This window comes from Limulus polyphemus, unplaced genomic scaffold, assembly GCF_000517525.1.
Source record: "Limulus polyphemus unplaced genomic scaffold, Limulus_polyphemus-2.1.2 Scaffold83, whole genome shotgun sequence".
In the NCBI taxonomy this organism is placed as follows: Eukaryota; Metazoa; Arthropoda; class Merostomata; order Xiphosura; family Limulidae; genus Limulus; species Limulus polyphemus.
Genome location: NW_013665693.1, coordinates 305068 through 323865, shown reverse-complemented (window position 1 = coordinate 323865; position 18798 = coordinate 305068). Strand labels below are relative to the sequence as shown.

The 18798-nt window shown below is 29.2% G+C and overlaps 1 protein-coding gene across 3 annotated transcripts in view; it reads right to left on the bottom strand.

Annotated features, from left to right (window-relative positions):
• The window catches only part of LOC106467770 (probable phospholipid-transporting ATPase VD), a 66323-nt gene that overhangs the window by 25060 nt on the left and 22465 nt on the right, over positions 1-18798 (bottom strand). For all 3 annotated transcript variants that reach the window (XM_022396689.1, XM_022396696.1, XM_022396701.1), the window contains 10 exons: positions 16057-16163; positions 15082-15213; positions 12273-12403; positions 10286-10550; positions 9846-9901; positions 5597-5788; positions 4095-4452; positions 2709-2873; positions 2329-2414; positions 1270-1500 (listed from right to left, as the gene is read on the bottom strand). In XM_022396689.1, the coding sequence (XP_022252397.1) occupies positions 1270-1500; positions 2329-2414; positions 2709-2873; positions 4095-4452; positions 5597-5788; positions 9846-9901; positions 10286-10550; positions 12273-12403; positions 15082-15213; positions 16057-16163 (1723 nt within the window). The remainder of the gene's footprint in view (positions 1-1269; positions 1501-2328; positions 2415-2708; positions 2874-4094; positions 4453-5596; positions 5789-9845; positions 9902-10285; positions 10551-12272; positions 12404-15081; positions 15214-16056; positions 16164-18798) is intronic.

The following is an 18798-nucleotide window of genomic DNA, read 5'->3' as shown; positions in this document are numbered from 1 at the left end:
GGCAATAAAATAATCAAATTAAGTAGAAAAAATGTAGACTGTTATAAGCCTTAAGGTATTTACAATAAACAATGGTAATTTTCTGTTACAATCTGCTGTCTATTATAGGAAAGAAAAAAAATGGTAATTTAGATTTATTTCATATTTTTTATATGATGGTTAAAAGGTCGGTCAAATTGGCCATTTTCATATAGAGTTAGAGTAGAGAATAATAACAGATAAAAAATAAAATTTTACTAAAAAAAATATATATATAATTACTTAGGAGGTTTTAGAGATTATACAAATGGAATTTGACAGCTTTCAGATGAAGAAAATTATTTTTAATCTTAACAAGAAAACCCCTTTGCACTCAAAGCAGTCAACACTGAATCCATATATTCAAGGACAAATCTTATTTTGTGTACAAAAGACTTGTAATATTTACAAATAGTTTGCTAAATTTTGTGAAGATACATAAAACATAGTAAAAGTTATAGTATGGAAATAGTTACAGCAATATTTTCTGATGTGTGTACATATTTCTGGTACCTAAAAAACAATGCATACATTAACAAAATCATCAAATGATCCAGAACATATTGCAATATTTTCATAAAATCTTGAAACTGTGGATAATTCATCTATATTAAATGTGTTGAAATCTTTGAATTAATTAATTAAACATGACCATATATTTATTGATGGATTACATTAGCAAAAGTTTTTATGCAATTATGCAAATTTTGCTTGTTCATGAGATCACCAAATTATACTTACAATTAATTAAATTGTAAGTTCTACTTATAAATACGGGATACTTCATACATAGAATCAGACTTGCTAACTAAATATCCACAATGTTTATAGTTGCATAATAATCCTACGCCATCACGATGTACAATCATACTTATAGAGGCAATGGAACTGGCACAGAGACTAATATTACCGTACACAAACATGTTTGTCACTGACAGCAGAGCCGAGTCTGATTTAGAAAGACAGTTGGACATTTTGTCAAGTAGACCTTCAAACTTCAGTGTTTAGTTATTGAACTTGTAACAAAGATTTTCAGTGACATAATTTCGTTTTCAGATTCCCCACTCAATAAGTATTACAAGATAAAAATCAAACCTAAAATATTTTTGAGCAAAAAAATTGTTGAAACACAGTTAGAGCTATTCTTTTTTACTTGTTTTCCAAAACTTTATAGGAAGGGGTGGTACTCACACTGGAAGGTGCTCTATGGTACCAGATATGGTTAATTAAACCAGCAATTCTCTACTGTACCTGTTTGTCTCCTGTTAACACCCAAACTACCATGCCTGCAGCTCGAAGGGATGCTATACATTCAGGAACTCCTTCCTGAAGACGATCCTCAATTCCAGTGGCTCCCAGAAGCTCCATGTTTTGCTCAATATAGCAAGCTGAATCATGAATTTGCTGCTCTCGGTCATCAAGAGCCATTTCTGCTTCCTTGTGCAAGCCCACCCATTCTTCATATTCCTCTGGGGAAAGTACCTGTTACAGGAAGAGATGATTGTTATAACAGATTTTTTTTTTGTATGCATGCAATGTTTGTTTATAAGAGAATAAATGTCATACATTTTACATGGTTTGATTAAACAACTTTAGGTTCTAAAGATTTTACAAACTACTTAAATTTGGCCTAAAGTAAGTAGTGTAGCAAATACAAGCACAAGTTAGGTTCAGTTGAGCAAACATCTTAGTGCCAGCTAAAGGCAATATGATGAATAAAGTTTAAATATACCCTCCCAATCTCCTTACCTTTATTATTTCACATGCTAAAATAACATAACATTAAACATACACCTTTAACATAAACTCAAAAGAACACCAAATCACTGTACACATGTTAATCTAAATGTAAAATTAGCAAATTGCTTTTACTGTAGCAAATACACAGTTTTAGTTAACAGCTATTCTAATATTCTGAAATTACTTATTGACCTAAAAACTCCCAACTTAGTTTATCTTTTTCCCATCTGTATTGTTTTCTTAGAATGGCTCACAGAATCAGTTACACCTAAAACTTAGATTTATGAAATAGTATTTCACTCCTCCATCTAAATCATTGCACAGAAAATTCTGCACTCAGTCCTAAAATGTAATCTTTATTCAACATATCACTTCTTTCCTAACTTATAAAACTTAACATACAACTGAAATTCTTAACTGAGCCTTCTCAAAACTCATGCACAAACACTGCTTGTTTCATTATAAAACTTACAGATAAATTAATATTATAATGCACAAATAAATCACTATTATATATATATTAGACCAAAAGAAAGATATATTTATTAAATAATTCAATACACTCCAAACCTTTTTAGCCATACAAAGAATTCTAAGTCCTTTCTTGCTATAGTTATTCAAATGTTGATGTGTCTTTGTGATGATTTCTTTTGTTTCTGAAAAATAATTAACGTTCTCATAAAAAATATTCAATTTACTAAGCCAAAAATTCAGATTTGTATCACATTAAAAATAGTTATAATATACTAGCCTACAGAGAGCTGTTAAAAGAACAACTTTACTTGAAATGTGTATTACACAAGAAAAATTGATCTGTGTTTATTTTATAAATGATAAAGGACAATGATGACATTTTAATACTCTTTAACTCAATAGTTTCTAAATACTTAATTTATAAAGGTGTCAGAGTTGATCAGCTAATGTTTGTGAACAATATGCTTAAAAATTACCTTGCTGAGTTACTGGAGCCAGAAGTGGCAAAATAGCTGAATCAGCCCCTTTGCAGTAAAGGACTTTTTCTTTGGTGAATGGATGCTCTAAAATTACTGACATACATTTTCGATTCGCATCGAATGGAAGAACGTGAAGAATTTTGAACTCAAGAAGACCTTCTCCTAAGAAATGTGACAAAAATAAATTAAAAGGCTATATTTTTATTTGGCATTTGAAATAAACAAAAAGAGCTATGTACATGTGGCAATAACAAATAAATAATCAAATTGAAAAGTCTAATTATAATGTATAAAGTGTTGTCACTTTTTCACTATACCAAAAAATTTTTTTCCAAATGCAAAGTTTTATATTGCCCTATTTAAGCAATTATTAAAAGATGTGAAAATGCATTCAAAATTTCACTTTAGAATTATTTTCAAACAGTATACACATCACACATTAAAGTAACTTAGACAACGAGTAAACGAAAGTCATGAAAAATTTGCAATTCTCTAATGAGTCAACTCTCAATCTAGATTGATAAGTAATTAAAAATACAGGTTAAATGCTTTCTTAGTACAATATGGATATTTGGCAGTTCTGTTGCTGAAACAAAAAGACCCACAATTAATGCAAAGAAGGTAAAAGCTGATGGTTGAAAAAGTAATCAATGTATTCAAAAATAAAAATAATATTATAACAGTTAAAGTTGAACTCATTGGATAGAACTACAAATACAACAAAATTTGTTTTCTCAAAACCTTCTTTCAATCATAGTTGAATGAATAAAACATGGTATTGACATATATAAAAGGAAAAAAATAAATAATAGTACAGTAATAGCAAGCAGAAAGACAAGCTGCATAATTTACACCTATGTGGACTTATACAAATATGATACATACAAACATGGTATTCTGTTTACAACAGTGTGAACTAGTATCAACAATGCACTAAACTTATGCAACTTTGACATTTATCAACCATTGCTCCCAGTGAATGGTATTTCAAGGATTTAAACTATTATAGAATTAATAAAAGATAATATAAACAAAAAACAACATGCAACCCAAATATGATCATTATTATAACAGATTGCCAAGGCTTTAAATCCCACTTTTTTGATTTAATGTATCAACAATCACTACTGCAAGCTGTTTCTTCTCATAAACAAACTTCCTCATATATATCACACACATACATGGCCTAAACCACTCATCATTAGAAAACTAATATTTTATTTCATCTTTGCAACACAGAAATATAAGCAACTTTGTGTACATTTTGCAGATTTATTCAAACGATTCAATAAGTAAACCATCATACTCATTCACTCTTACTTTCATTTTACAAGTAGCACAAAACAAAAAACAGAACATTAATTTAAAAATGATAAACTATACCTGGTAAAGCAATAACAGCACAATCAGGTGTCCTCTTTAATAATTGACAATTATAAAAATATGCTGCATTTACAAGTGCAATTTCATCAGGGCTTTCTGCCTCATATATTGGATGAAATTCAGGTGAAACTGGTGTAGGAGTAGGTGTGGCAGTCCTAGAGCTGTTAGAAATTGGAAGATACTGTGGTCGCTGAAGAGGAGTTGAGCGTCCTGAACCTGGAGGAGTGTCTAAAGCATCGACCAGACGAGTATATCGAGGCTGTTGGCTACTATCAGTACACGTATTCGTTCCTAATGTAGCTGGTAATGAAGGTGCCGAGAAATGTGATGCATTGAGACACAGACCACTGGAATTCATCTGTATACATAACAAAAAGTATTAGTCAAGCAAACAAATATTATCATACGACAATGCTATTACATTACTAATTAATATTATTGCTGTGATCATTATGAAAACCACAATAACAATATAAAATGACACAGAATTGTTCAGAACAGAACAGTACCCAACAAGTAAAGAAAATATCACGTATGATAATAGTATAAAAGAATTAAAATTAAAGTTAAGAAAAAATAATCTCTTCTCCTCTACAAACACTTTGCATTAGGAATAATGTTTTACAAAATTCTCTCTCTTAAAACTTATGATAATCATTCAGTTTCTTATTATATCAAAGACAAAGTTCCGTGTGTATCACATTTAGACCTTTATCATACAAACATACAAATAACTTATACCTTAATTTTCTTCTCTAATATATGTATTCTATTTTTTAAAAATACATAATGTGTAAAAAAGGCAAAATTTTGTTTGTGTGTAGCAAAAAAAAAGTTTATTTGGAATAAAAAAGGGTTCATGGTACAATGGATGTCTTATTTGATAACTCAATAATAACAAAAAAATAAAACCTTCAACAAATACCCGAGTGTTGTTCAGTGCCACTCAATGGATCATGGGTAATTTCTTGGTAGACTTGAATACAATACATACAAGTTTTCTTAGAAATTCTATAAATTCCTCCGTCCACCCTCAACAGAATGACAGTTATTTCAAGTTAATAGACAAAAACGAAATAATTTATAAATTTCAAATAACTTTAGCTTATATTAACTTTGCAGCTATAATTTTAGCAATTTATTTTTAAAGAATTTCAGAATCTCGAAATTACATTAATTTATGTTTTAAATCATTATCAAGTTCTTTTCAATTGTTTGTGTAAAATAAATAAATTTCAGGAATATGATTGTGAAAAAAAATGTTTTTAATTTCCTTTTTCTATCGGCTATATCTTGATAAAATCTGAAAGTTTAGTCAAATTTTCAACCTAATTTGCCATAAATCACAATTATTTTTTGTTGCTGCTTGGTTTCAAGATAAATGGGGGATAATATGAAACTTTATGCACTTTAAGTGAAAGTCAATGTAGCCACTATCTTCATGGATGATATATATCAACGGTACAACTCAGAAAATATTAGTATTAAAAAACAACCCATACCTGGTCTTTGTGAGGATGTTTAGACACCACAACTGTGTTACAAACAGCCATTAATAAAAAGAAATCTTGTATGCGCTGATTCTCAGTATTCAAACTTGTTTGCCTATGCAAGTTTGGTCCCATAGCAAGTTGTATTTCCATTTTGGCTAATTCTTCTTGAAGCCTTGGGTTAAGAATGAAAGACAAATTGTGCTGCACAAAAGAAAAATATGGTGTTAGAATTTGTTTGTTTCAGGTATTCAAGTAAAGTTACACGTGGGTTATCTGGAAGTTAATCAATAGACCCACCACTAATTCTTGGGCTACTCAAACTGAGTAGTGGAATATGACAGTCACCCTTATAAGGATCCACAACTAGAGATGGGTAATTTAACCGATATAATAAGAGCAACAATTACATCAGTTAGTTTCCCATAAACTGTTTGATTAATCAAAATTAGAGTTGATAAATTAATGTCACGAAAATAATCAACTAATTAAAATTAGTGTTTCCTATTATTATCATTTTTGATTATTTCAATAATCATTTAATTGAAATTACAATCAAATCAACTGCCTTTGTTAATGCAAAGCTACTAAGGATATCTGCCACTGTCACTAATTTTGAAGTATTTACTGGAGGTAAGGACAACTGGCTGGTAGCACATACTACCAATTTCTGGCTACTTAAGTATTAGATAAAGTGTAAACTTATTGTTTTTTTCAAACAGTATTGTGTTTCTGATTTATAATTGCATAACTATATTATGTTGTATAAGTAGGCCTAGATCTGGGAGAGGGGTTCAGGGGGTCCAGGTTCGCGTCTATTTTCCAGAAATTAATAACTGTATTCTTTAACGTTGTATAAGCAGCCATGGATTTAGTAGAGGGGGTTCAGGGGGCAAACCCATACATGTTTTGTTCAGAAATTAATAACTATTATTTAATGTTGTGCAAGCAGACAAAGATCTAGTGGGGGGTCCAAGCTTCTCCATTTTTTTTCACAAATTAATAACAATACAGCCATATAGTATCAAAAATAAATATTATACTTGACTGGTCTGTTAATTACTGTAAAAACATTTTCACATATTCTAAAGTCAACATAGCTAGTCTCTCCAGTAATCCAATTACGGCCTCAGCCAATAAGTAATTATTTCTAAACAAAGACAACAATATGAACATCAATTAAGCGCTGCCATGGTAAATTTCATGCCTTAGCTTTTTCCACACACTAGCAATGTGTGCTCTAATCAGTATTGCTTAGGACATCTGAAGCTTTTATAACATATAATTGATACAAAAATTGGTTGAAAATTATAACACTCACAAGAAAGATGTTTCCACATTGTTCATGTCTAAAATAAGTGAAAACGCAAGTGTTATGATATATAAGTGATGACTTTAAAAAACTAAAACCAGGCTTCCTGTTAACAAACATTAAATTTGAATTTAGGTGTATAATCTATAAATATTTTTCTAAATATAATTATGCCTATTTAATTTAGATTACAAAATTTGAAATGTCTGTCTGTAATGGTTTTATTTTCTTATCAATCACATTACTGTACACTTTAAAATTATTGGATTATAACCTAACTGAACTACTCAATGATTTTGCAGGCTTTCTAACTGATTTTATTATTAAAGTTACAAGTAAAAAAAAAACAACAAAAGGAATATATGTTTATAAGTAGTGCTAGTAGAGGTATAGTTGCACCGCCCCCTCCACAACATCCTGGATTGCCTATTTTGATTAACAGTTTCTCAGAGTATAGATCTGTAACAACGTTTAATATAATTTGAAACAGGCAGGAATCATACGTTTTAAAAATATTTAACATAAATACTCCATATAGAGAGCTTTGAGATTATTTTATTTTAATGAACATCAGTATTGTTCATCAAATATCATGCATTGGTTTTAGCATGTTTTGAGAAATTTTATTTCCAACAATGAAAGAAGTATTCAACTAACTTACACATGATGTAGGCCTATAGTCAAAATTAGTCACTTTAAATATATTATTGTTGATGTTTTTAGGGTGATAAATTTTATTAAAGTTATATAATAATTTGTTGTTTGAAAACATCAGAAAGTAATATGTTTATTTTCATCAACAAAACTTCAATAGTTTCAGTACAGTAACCATGTGGAAATTTGTAGAAAGAAATCTGTGGAATGCAATAAAATGTATTGTTTTTCAGGTAGTTACAGATTTAGTACTACTTTGCATGTATGATACATTTTCACGTAAAACAGTTTCAAATGAACAAAATAACTTCTAAATTATTGTACCTGAAGATAGAATTTCCTCTAACTTTTCATATACTTTCTCCAGAAATGTACAAGACAATTTTATATGTTAATTCTAAGTATTTAAACATTTTTACTCAAAAATATTTTAAAATCGGTATTTTGCTATATTCTGACACTTATTTAGTGTATTTAATGAAGAAGAATGATAATATTTTCATTTCTGCAGAGCTACAAAGAGTTTCGCTTGTAAACAAAACAACCTACATATTGATTATTTTTAGAATTTTTCTGCTCCTCCTAAAGAATAATGTTACTTTTTCAAAAAAACCTATTGCCCCTTTAAAATATATCCATTTCTTGATTTATCAGCATTTATATTATTTTTTGTTCAGGTCTTGGTTGGAACATTGCTATGCTGTCACATCAAGTGGTTAAATTACTTACTAATGAAACACAGCTTTGAAAACAGCTATAAAGGAAACTTAGACAGAGCAAAAATTAGACTGTCAGTATTAATAGTATATAGTATATAGGTTTAAAAGTTTTTTTCTGTTTCTGGAAACTTTCGTTTCATTGAGAATTGTGAAAGTATTTGTGTTAAGTTATATCTGTTTGAAAGTTACACAAACTGTCTTCAATGAGAAGATGTCAAATAACTTGAAATAAAGTAGGTTAGCTTATACAGTTTAGATAGATTGAATGGTTAACATAAAAAATCTTATTAAAAGTTTAACACAGTAACAAATGTACAATGTACTTAGACACAGGAATACATAAACAGTCTGGTTCTCTATTTGAAATTCTGGTGTGTTTTTTATTTGGTATAATGCATGTTTTATTGAATGGCAATGTTTCTAAACATGAGTTTTTTTTTATTTTGTTCAACAAATAAAATAATCATCATATAAGTTTACTGTTTTGTGAGTATGGCAGACGATTGTAAAATATTGTCATAACTCAAATCTTTATTGAATATCATTTCTATGTTGTTCCTATTCAAACAGAATACATAAATAAGTTAGAATGTTTAACTGGCTACTTAATTATTTGTAATTGTGATATGCTTTAAATAAAAACATTATTACTCTTATTGAGAAAGTAAAATATATTTTCATTATTTAATTATCAATTTATTTGATTTACAGAAGATCTGTGTGAGATTTCTGCATAATTGAAAGATTAAAATGACAATCTCGGGAAAATATTTCTTTGACTAAAAATGTTTTGTGCAAATACGCCAAAGGGGGCACCTTCAAAAGTGGTCAATCATATGAAATCAAGGATAATTAAAAAATTACTTAAAAACCAAAAGAATGCAAAAGAAAATAGGAAAATTAATACCAATTTAGAATAATGCAGTGGTTGAAAAAGTTAAAATGATAACCACATACCCATATTTTTCTTTTTCTAGCTTGTATGAGTTGTATGGGGCATGGTGTACTGATAAATTAATCAAATCAATTAATGATCCCATAGATTAATCAGTTAATATATACCACTAATCACCCAACTCTATCCACAACACTAGAATCTGAGGCATAGTTTTTGTCCCTCAGTATTTGCCAATGGCAGTGGCTACAAACAAATAGTTATCAATGTTAAGTTGCATGAGCACTTACAATTAATTTCAAATGTTTTCATCAACTGTATACAAAGATTCTGCCCTAGATAAATTAATACTCTGTAACACAATAATCTTAACAATGATGATTTACATTTTAAAATAATATTTCAGCCATATATATTGTGAACCGCTGTTACAGGTTACCTACTACAAAAAGTTAAAATTTAACATAATTTTAAAATTTAGGCTTTCATGTTTACAATAAGTCCTAAAATTGGATTTTACGTTTCTATTTAATATGAATATTTGATAATAAACTTGATGAGTGAACTAACATTCATAATTAGAGTGAACTTACCTGGGTGTAAAAGTAACAATATTTTTAAAAGTAAATATCATGTACAGACACTTACAGTTACAGAAGTAAATGAATAAATGTAGCTTACTTTAGGATTTATTTCACTGTTCTTCCACTGGTCCCCATCTCCACTATCTGTTATTTCTACAAAAACATATTAAATAACAAATATTTCAAACAAAGAAAAATCTTATCTTACAAATATTCTTCACAAAATATGACAGAAATTTTACAAAAGAACCTGACAGAGATAATATATTCTGAAAACCATCTCAATTAGCTTTTTTATAGCTCCTGATACACAAGCAAATGTTTGACTCCTTTTCAAAAAGTATATAATTATTCACTTCTTACTTGGTACATGAATATTTAATCTGTAAATAATGTCAAAAATTGATATATTTTAATTACAAAATTATTTCATTACATACACAACATAAAATATCTGCAAAATTCTTGTAAAAGCACAAGATAACCAATCTCACTTCATGTAAAAAAACATAACATCTATTATAATGAAAATCATACCATCTTCAACAGTAGGAGTATGATGGTTGTAGTCAACACCCCCAATTGTGCATCGTCGAAAGACCATGTTGTTTTCTGTAAGAGTTCCTGTTTTATCAGAAAACACGAACTGCAACTGGCCTAGTTCTTCTGTAATGTTGAGTGCTCGACACTCTACTCGTTTATTAGAATGTTCATCATATAATTCAACGTCATGATGGATGTGAAACACTTGGCCCAATTTGATCAGTTCAATTGTAACATACAATGATATAGGAATCATCACCTACATGTTAAAAATTTATATAAGATTTTTTGTTTTGTTTTAGCATATGTGAATCTTAAATAATATTTCTCTATTTCTTTTCCTGCATTTATAACACCTTTCATAACCACAACAATCAGAATTTGTGTTAAAGAATAAAAGCTTAAAAAAATACAGGAAAAGAAATGATAAATTATTTAAGATTTGAAAATGTTTGAAAAGCAATATATAGTTCAAATTCTCATTACAGACTGGCAAAATAATTATTTTAACACATTAAAAAAAACCTTTTTTAAGTGATTAGAAACTGAGAAGTATAAAAGATGGGATAAATTCATGTTTACAATAAGTCCTAAAATTGGATTTTACGTTTCTATTTAATATGAATATTTAATAATAAACTTGATGAGTGAACTAACATTCCTAATTAGAGAGAACTTACCTGGGTGTTTTAAGTGATTAGAAACTGAGAAGTATAAAAGATGGGATAAATTGTTATTAATATTTTTTGTTTTAAACATCATAAATAAAACTTTACTGGAGCAAACAATAAAATATTTTGACATATTTACAGGAAAAAAAAACTGTATTCTGTATTTTAGGATGTACAGAGTATTTAAAAATTATTTATCTGGTTTAAAAAACAACTCGGTAATATATGGTAATGTGATTTACCCACTAGAGCTTATGATACACCACAAAATATTTTACTCGGTAAAATTTTCAATAAAACCAGGTGGCAGGGCAACACCACCATAACACCTCTTTTGTTTTGTTCTCACACTTCGAATGCTTAACCTTATTGTATGAAATCTGGTTCACACTTTCTAAATAATATGTAGTTTGTACTTAAAAAGATTATATAATTTGGTTTAGATTGTGAATTTTTGGAAACTGTGTTCTGAATTTTTATTTTAAAAGTACTTCTTTTCATTTTAGCATTTCTGTTTCTTTATTGTGTACCTGTACGCGTTATTTTTTCAATAAAACTATAACTGTTGTGTCTGTGTTGTTCTAGAAACAGCACACTCATTACATCATCTATTCATACAATATCTTTGTTACAATTAAAGTAACCATTGGAAAATATGAAAGAAAAAATAAAACTGATTTTTTAAAATATTATTGATCAGAAAGTTTCACTTTATATATCCAATAAGTTTTAACTTGTTTTATTTTTATAAATTACTTACATTCCTATTTATATTTACCTACTGAAGAAAGAACATAGATGTTAAAATAACATAAAACACCGATGAACAGTAAAAATACTGATCAGCAAAAACAAAGTTGCACTCGTATCACTCTATTGGGTATCATCCAGGGCCAATACTAACTATTCAGTGTAATTACCCCTATCACAGTGCTACTGTCACTGTTTAGACTTTGATTTCTTTTTTATTATAAGGCAGATCATGTCAAACGATTGTAAATTATTATTTTTTGATTGAGTACAGAAAAAAAGTATTTATGGAAATCCCTTAAAATATTTTCTATGTGGACACTACTTGATTTGGAGCTTCAAATATTATTGGTCATTTATCAGTCTGTGTGCTAAGCTTATGTACTGTTCACATATACATTAATCGAAAATAGATGAACAGTAAAAAGAATCAGTATATTGCTTTGAGTCAATTAACTTTCATATGTGATACGGTATAAACTTCATGTTCCATAACAAATTTAAAAATAATTTTTCAATAATCATTTTCATTATAATTGTTCAGTTGTAGACATCCTTACCTGAAGAATTATTACAAAAGTCCAAAACTGAATAACACCATCAACTGTTGGGTTGAATCGATACTTATGCTCATACGGAATGAAATATATGTTTTCCCTCTGTTCATATGATGACAACCACAAACCACTCCCTACAAGTAGAAAAACCAGTTATATGATGGCATTAAGATGAAGAAAAACTTGTATCATTCTACAAACAAAAACAAACCAAGTTTCAAAAGTTTTAACAAAAAAAAGAAGCACGCCTGTATATTAAATACTGCTTTTAATATTAATTTCCAATTTAACTTATGCAGTATGTCTTAATTTAGCACCACAAATGCAAAATAAGCCCAAATATTTTTACAAATAACATATTGCTTTTACCAAGCATTTTGAACTGCACATTCTATTAAAAAATTTTCAACACGATAAATAAAAAAAAATTAAATTTGATTAAAGCATAGAAAACAAAACTTTTTTAAAATGCATATACTTAGCTATTTCTACAAACCTATAAGATAAAATTCCATATTCAACAAAAACAAATGAGCAACACTTAAACATTTTAAAATACATGTAGACTAAGCTTTTAAAAGCGTTTACATTTACTCTGTTAAAATATAACAAAATATATTGATATCATCACTGTTTATCTCTTCCAAACATTTAGAATTTAACGTGTTAAAATGCTCTGAGTACTGAGATAATTTTAACTAATGCTGCACACTTACCTTTACACACTGATATTTCTAGACACTGCATACAATAAATTTATCATGTAACCACATTTGCAACAATTAAGGGTTAAAAATCAGATCAATTCCATTAATGCCTCAAACAAAAAATATTTAGGTATAAATAACGTTTAAGAGTTATTTGTTAATTTTGGGTTTGTTTTGTTTTGAATTTCGTGCAAAGCTACACAAGGGCTATCTGTGCTAGCTGTCCATAATTTAGCAATGAAAGACTAGAAGGAAGGCAGCTAATCATCACCACCCACCGCCAACTCTTGGGCTATTCTTTTACCAATGAATAGTGGGATTGACCATCATATTATAATACCCCCACAGTTGAAAGGGCGAGCATGTTTGGTAGGAAGGATTTGAACCCGCGACCCTCAGATTGTGAATCAAGTGCACTAACCACCTGGCCATGCCAAGCCTGTTAATTTTGGGAAAAAAATAAACTTTGTAGCTAACTCTACAATGTATTTATTAAAGGTAACCTTTCCATGAACACATCATGGAATTAATTATAAAGTTTACTTTGTTAATATAGTTATAAGGTTTACCCACTTTTCAATAAAAATGAAATAAAACAACTTATACGTGATTCTTGTGTAAAATCTTCAAAGTTTCATTCTAACTCCTTCCATAAATTATTAGAATGTCCAAATTTAGTACAAGTTATTTATTGAAGATATTTTAAATAAAACTTACAAAATCTTATGTAAGAACATAATAGCATGCTTATGCTTTGAATGTCATTATTTAAAAAAACTTCAAGGTTCAGATTTAAAACAGAAAGGTATTAGAATTCTTCTATACCTGTAATTATTTGACAGCAGCTTCTTAACCTTACCAACAAAACCTTGATAAAAAAGAATGAAACCTCAAACTATGACAGATAAAATAAACCAAAACTTTTTATTCATTTCATAGTGAATGATTAAAATCATTATCTTATATATATATTACAAACTGTTGTGTCTGTCGGAGCGTTTGTCTGTCTGCCGTTTACGGCAGCTGCTTCCCATGATGCATTTGAAAAGCTGCGCATGCAGGCAAATCTCAACATTCACATTTTAAATGACAGGAGAACAGGCATGATGCCAATGTTGATGCCAAATTTTTACACTAAATTGTTAAGAATTAATCAAATTATCATTCACCTTTCAAAATGTGATGTAACTTACAGAATAAAAATATAGATTTACTATATGTTATTGTTGAGCGGCTCTAAGCATGACTGAAATACTCAACAATTACTTTTCATGGTGAGCAGTATAAGTAGCTCACAGCTTTGGCTCTAAGTGAAACAGAGAGTGCAACACAATATTCTTTAAAGTCCATGAAATAATTTAAATTGATAGAGTAACTTAAACTTTTCCTGTCACTGGGGATGGGTACTTTTGTTTGTAATATATAGTTAGAGAAAAATTCTAAGCATTAAACCTGGATGGCATACACATAGCACTCAGAACCCCAACACTTGTTTACTTGAGTGATGCATTCCCAATGTTTTAGGCAAGTGCTTGTGCATTTTCAGTTGAGTGGAGTATTGTGACACATGAACAGTATGTTTTCTCCAATAAGTTCTTGATAGCCCTATATATGAAGGTGAAGGGACAGAAAGTAGAGATATTTACTTTTCTAGTTATATTTATATCACGTTTCATAATCAATCTTGAGAATTGATAGAATATAATGCTGGATTATTAAGGAGAGACAGTTTACTTAATTAAAAACTGATAATGGGTTAAACAGCAGTGAATGTAGTGAGGACTACTTTGGAGGTATCTAAATATGGAAATTGTACCACAAACACAGTCAAAGGTCAAATTGGACATTGCAAAATACCATAAATAAATTAAATAAATAAATAAAATAAATACATTTTTTAAAATCAAAGTTAAAGTTATTATTTCCGAGTTCCTAGAAGCCTCACACATTCTGAAATGTTATAAAATTAAGTGTATGTTTCCAGGGTTAAACATAAAACCCGAGATCTGAGCGGCAATGAAATGAACAAATAATTCTAATTCCATATAACACGATAAAACTTTATTTGTAAAACATATTTTGTACTTTGAAAACACTAAACTTACCAGTTGCTCCCACAAAGCACAAAACAACCAAAATAACTATGCACCATATAATATCACGATTCATAATCCTCTCCAGTTTGCTGCGTTTGTACCTTGGTCCTCCATTGTTTAACATAGCCTTAGTTTCATGACCTGGAATGTTACAAAATAAATTTACAAGTATATGAATAAACAAGTGTATGGCAAACTATTATTTAGTAGAAATGCCAGTTTTCTAACTTTCCTTTCTTTATCTGCACAGATACATGACATAGGAATAATATATCTCTCTCTCTCTCTCAGTATTATACATAGCACGCATATATGCACATACAAAAACAAAAATTACTTTCTCTTTCCAGCATTGAATGGGTATTGTCACATATATGCCTAGTTAGAGCCATTTTTGATCAACAGTAAGATATTATCCTTTTCAGGCAATAGAATACATATTCTAAACTTTCATACAATAAATGATTGAAAAAAATTGTACTAAAAATCTAATATGTCTCAAATACTGTATCAAAATATCACTGACAGCTTGGAAATTGATAAGTTCTCAACTGGCCAATTCTAGATGTGCTTTGAATTATTGGTTAAAGCACTGTTAATAATAAAATAAATGGCATTTCTTTTGCTTGAGTAAAAATATTAAACCTCTCAGACATAGATCACACACTTACATGCATAACTAATGTCTAAAACATTTATTTATTTTTTTATTTGTATCTATTTTTAATTTCAACATGGACTTTTCATTTAGGTTTTTAAAGTTGAAATGTTGTTTATTTGTCAAAAAATACAAATACTGATTGGTAGCTACTGTCTTCTAGTGCACAATAACTAAACAAAAGCAAACAAATGTCCACATACCTCTCTCCACTCTTTGCAAGACTTAACTGATCTTATACGTATATACATACAAACATCTCCACAAAAAAATACAGTTTTTTCAATTTATTACATACAGATAAAAAACAAAAACATTTCACTAACCTGCATAAACAACAATTCCTTCCACAAAGTCTGTATTCTTGACAACACAGTCTCTTAAAAGTAGGTTTTCTTTGTTCACTGGAACCTTTTCGTTATCGGGGTGAATACTGTAGGATTGGAACACATTTAATTTTATACTTGATATATATATATATATATACTTATTGATATATATATACTTAGAAGTAGCATCTATATGACTTGAATATCTGGTCTTTTGCATTTTATGGTTGCAGAGATGAATGATATTTCATATTATCATCAACAAATATATGAAATAATAATAACAAACTCCTTATTTCCGTACAAATATTTATTTTCTAGCAATGGTCTGATAAATATTTTTAATAACTATTTTAACCTAGCACATTTCTATACTTTTCATTTGTACATCATAATAAAGTAAACCATGCGTATATCTGTCAAAAGTTGTGAACATATGAAAGGTAAGGTGTTTTCTTTGGGCTCTCAATAGTCCATAATTGACTTTTAAAACAAGTCCAAAATATTGCTTTGGAAACTCATTTTGATGGCATCCAGGATAATATTTGTAGGCTCTTTCATCAGGACCTGAAGACAGAGCATGTAAGTAACCTAAGTTGTCCGTACAACTTTTACGATGTCCAAGTAAAGCAGACAAATAAAGTTTTGTTGTTATTACTAAATCTGCAGTATACTATTTATAAAGAAATTACACAAAAATTCTTGGTGAAATCCAGCATCCAAGATGCCTTAAAGCTCTTGGTGAGTACAAACTTGGCACTTATTAGTAAAATGCTTCATAACACAGGATATAGAAACATTAAGTGTAATGATGCATTGATGAACCATGCTGTTTTAATGTGATTAAAAATTATCACCATAATTTGGGATTATCTACACACATTAAAAAATTATGGTTACAAATGACAATCCTATAGCCCTATAAGAACAAGGTTGGTCAATTTGACCAACCTGGGTACTGTGAAACTACACATACTATAACTCTGAATTTACTATGTCTATCTTAACAACATTTGGCAAGTTTTTAATAAACCTTACAAGTCTGCCATACTTATAAAAAACAAGAAAAACTAATTTTTAATAAAGAATCACTACTTAAGGCTTATCAGTGAAGTTCCAAGCCATTACTGAGTCTGTTTGAGTGAAAAATGATTTTCATGCTAAGAGTAAAAACTATAGGACTCCTAAATGAATGTCAAAAGTTTTTTGTTAAAACTATATTTCATCTCTTATTTTATCTATCTTAACACTAACTACAGAGAAATCAATGTTCTATGAAATGAAAAATTTAATAATATGAAATAATACAATTTTTCCCATACATTGACTGCTATATCAATCAGAAATTCCCAAATTACTTCTCTTAACACTTTCAACTGTTAATCTTTCTACATCTGTTTTCTTTTAATTTTATGATTTTTACTGCCATACTTGTACAACTTGAATAGTAATCCTTGCATAAAAAGCACTAAATCATAGTTGGAGCCCATTAGCTGTTTCCCATAAAGCTAACATGTTCTATTTATATATTTCACAGACGCATTCAAGTTAGTGTAATTCTAGACATTTTATTTTACTTAATTTTGGAAAACTAAGCTGAAATATTTTTCATTTTTACATTTTAGTTATTTTTGTTACAAGCTATATATAACAATAAATAAAAAGATATACAAAAAACAAGTATTTCTAATACCCATATGTTTGAGCTGTTTGCACTCAAATAGAAATATCTGCTTTTCTCCCCTATGCCTCATTGAGTCCCTCACGCCTAGATGCCCAAAAAAAACTTCATGTAGCTTTGAAATGCGCATCTCAGAACACAGAAAGTAAATAAGGTACTAAAACAGAATCTCTCAGAAGTACTATAATTGATTCAGCTTTTAATTTAAATAGGTTAAAAAAAAATTCTGTTAGCCATTCAGAGTAGCAAAATCATGATCACAAAATAAGACATTTTTATGAAGTGAATATTCTCCTCACCAAATTCAAAATGACCAGTGTAAACATAATGTAAAAGAGGACCTGGTCTTTCTATTGATTACAAACATGACCATCAGCCACATAAAGTTGATCAGTAAACAACCTTGAAAGTCAGAGAAAGAAGGGAGGGACTTCTCTGGCGAATTTGATAAATTTATCAATATCACACAAATGAAGAAGGTACAAGATTCAAATTTTAGGTGTTTTCTTGTAATTATGTATAGTTTGTGTTTCTAATTTGCAGGAAACTGCAGAAGGTTAGACTATTCTGAAATGGAGAATTTGAAGCTCAGGTGTTCCAGGTGACACAGAAATATTAAGTTCGAGATTTATTTATATATTACATGTTGGAATTAAGAAGTTAAAACTTAAATAATATAAAAATTTAAATTATAAACTACATTTTCATATCACTTTTTCTTTACATACATTGAGGATAAAGTTGCTTAGTTAAATTTTGAATTTATGACTGAAAAATGTCACGAGGTGCACACTGTGGTCTGGTCCCATAAATAGAATTAAATGTGTAAGCTGCCTACAGCTATTTTATAATTAATCAAAGTTATCTTTGAGTTGTGAATTAATAATTATTTTTGGGACCACTATTCCAGAGGGCAGAAGTTACTTAAATAAGGCATTGTGAATGAGTTGAAAAAGAGGGTATATAACAACAACTGCAGATATTTGTTTGTTTTTTGAATTTTGCACAAAGCTACATGAAGGCTATCTGCGCTAGCCGTCCCTAATTTAGCAGTGTAA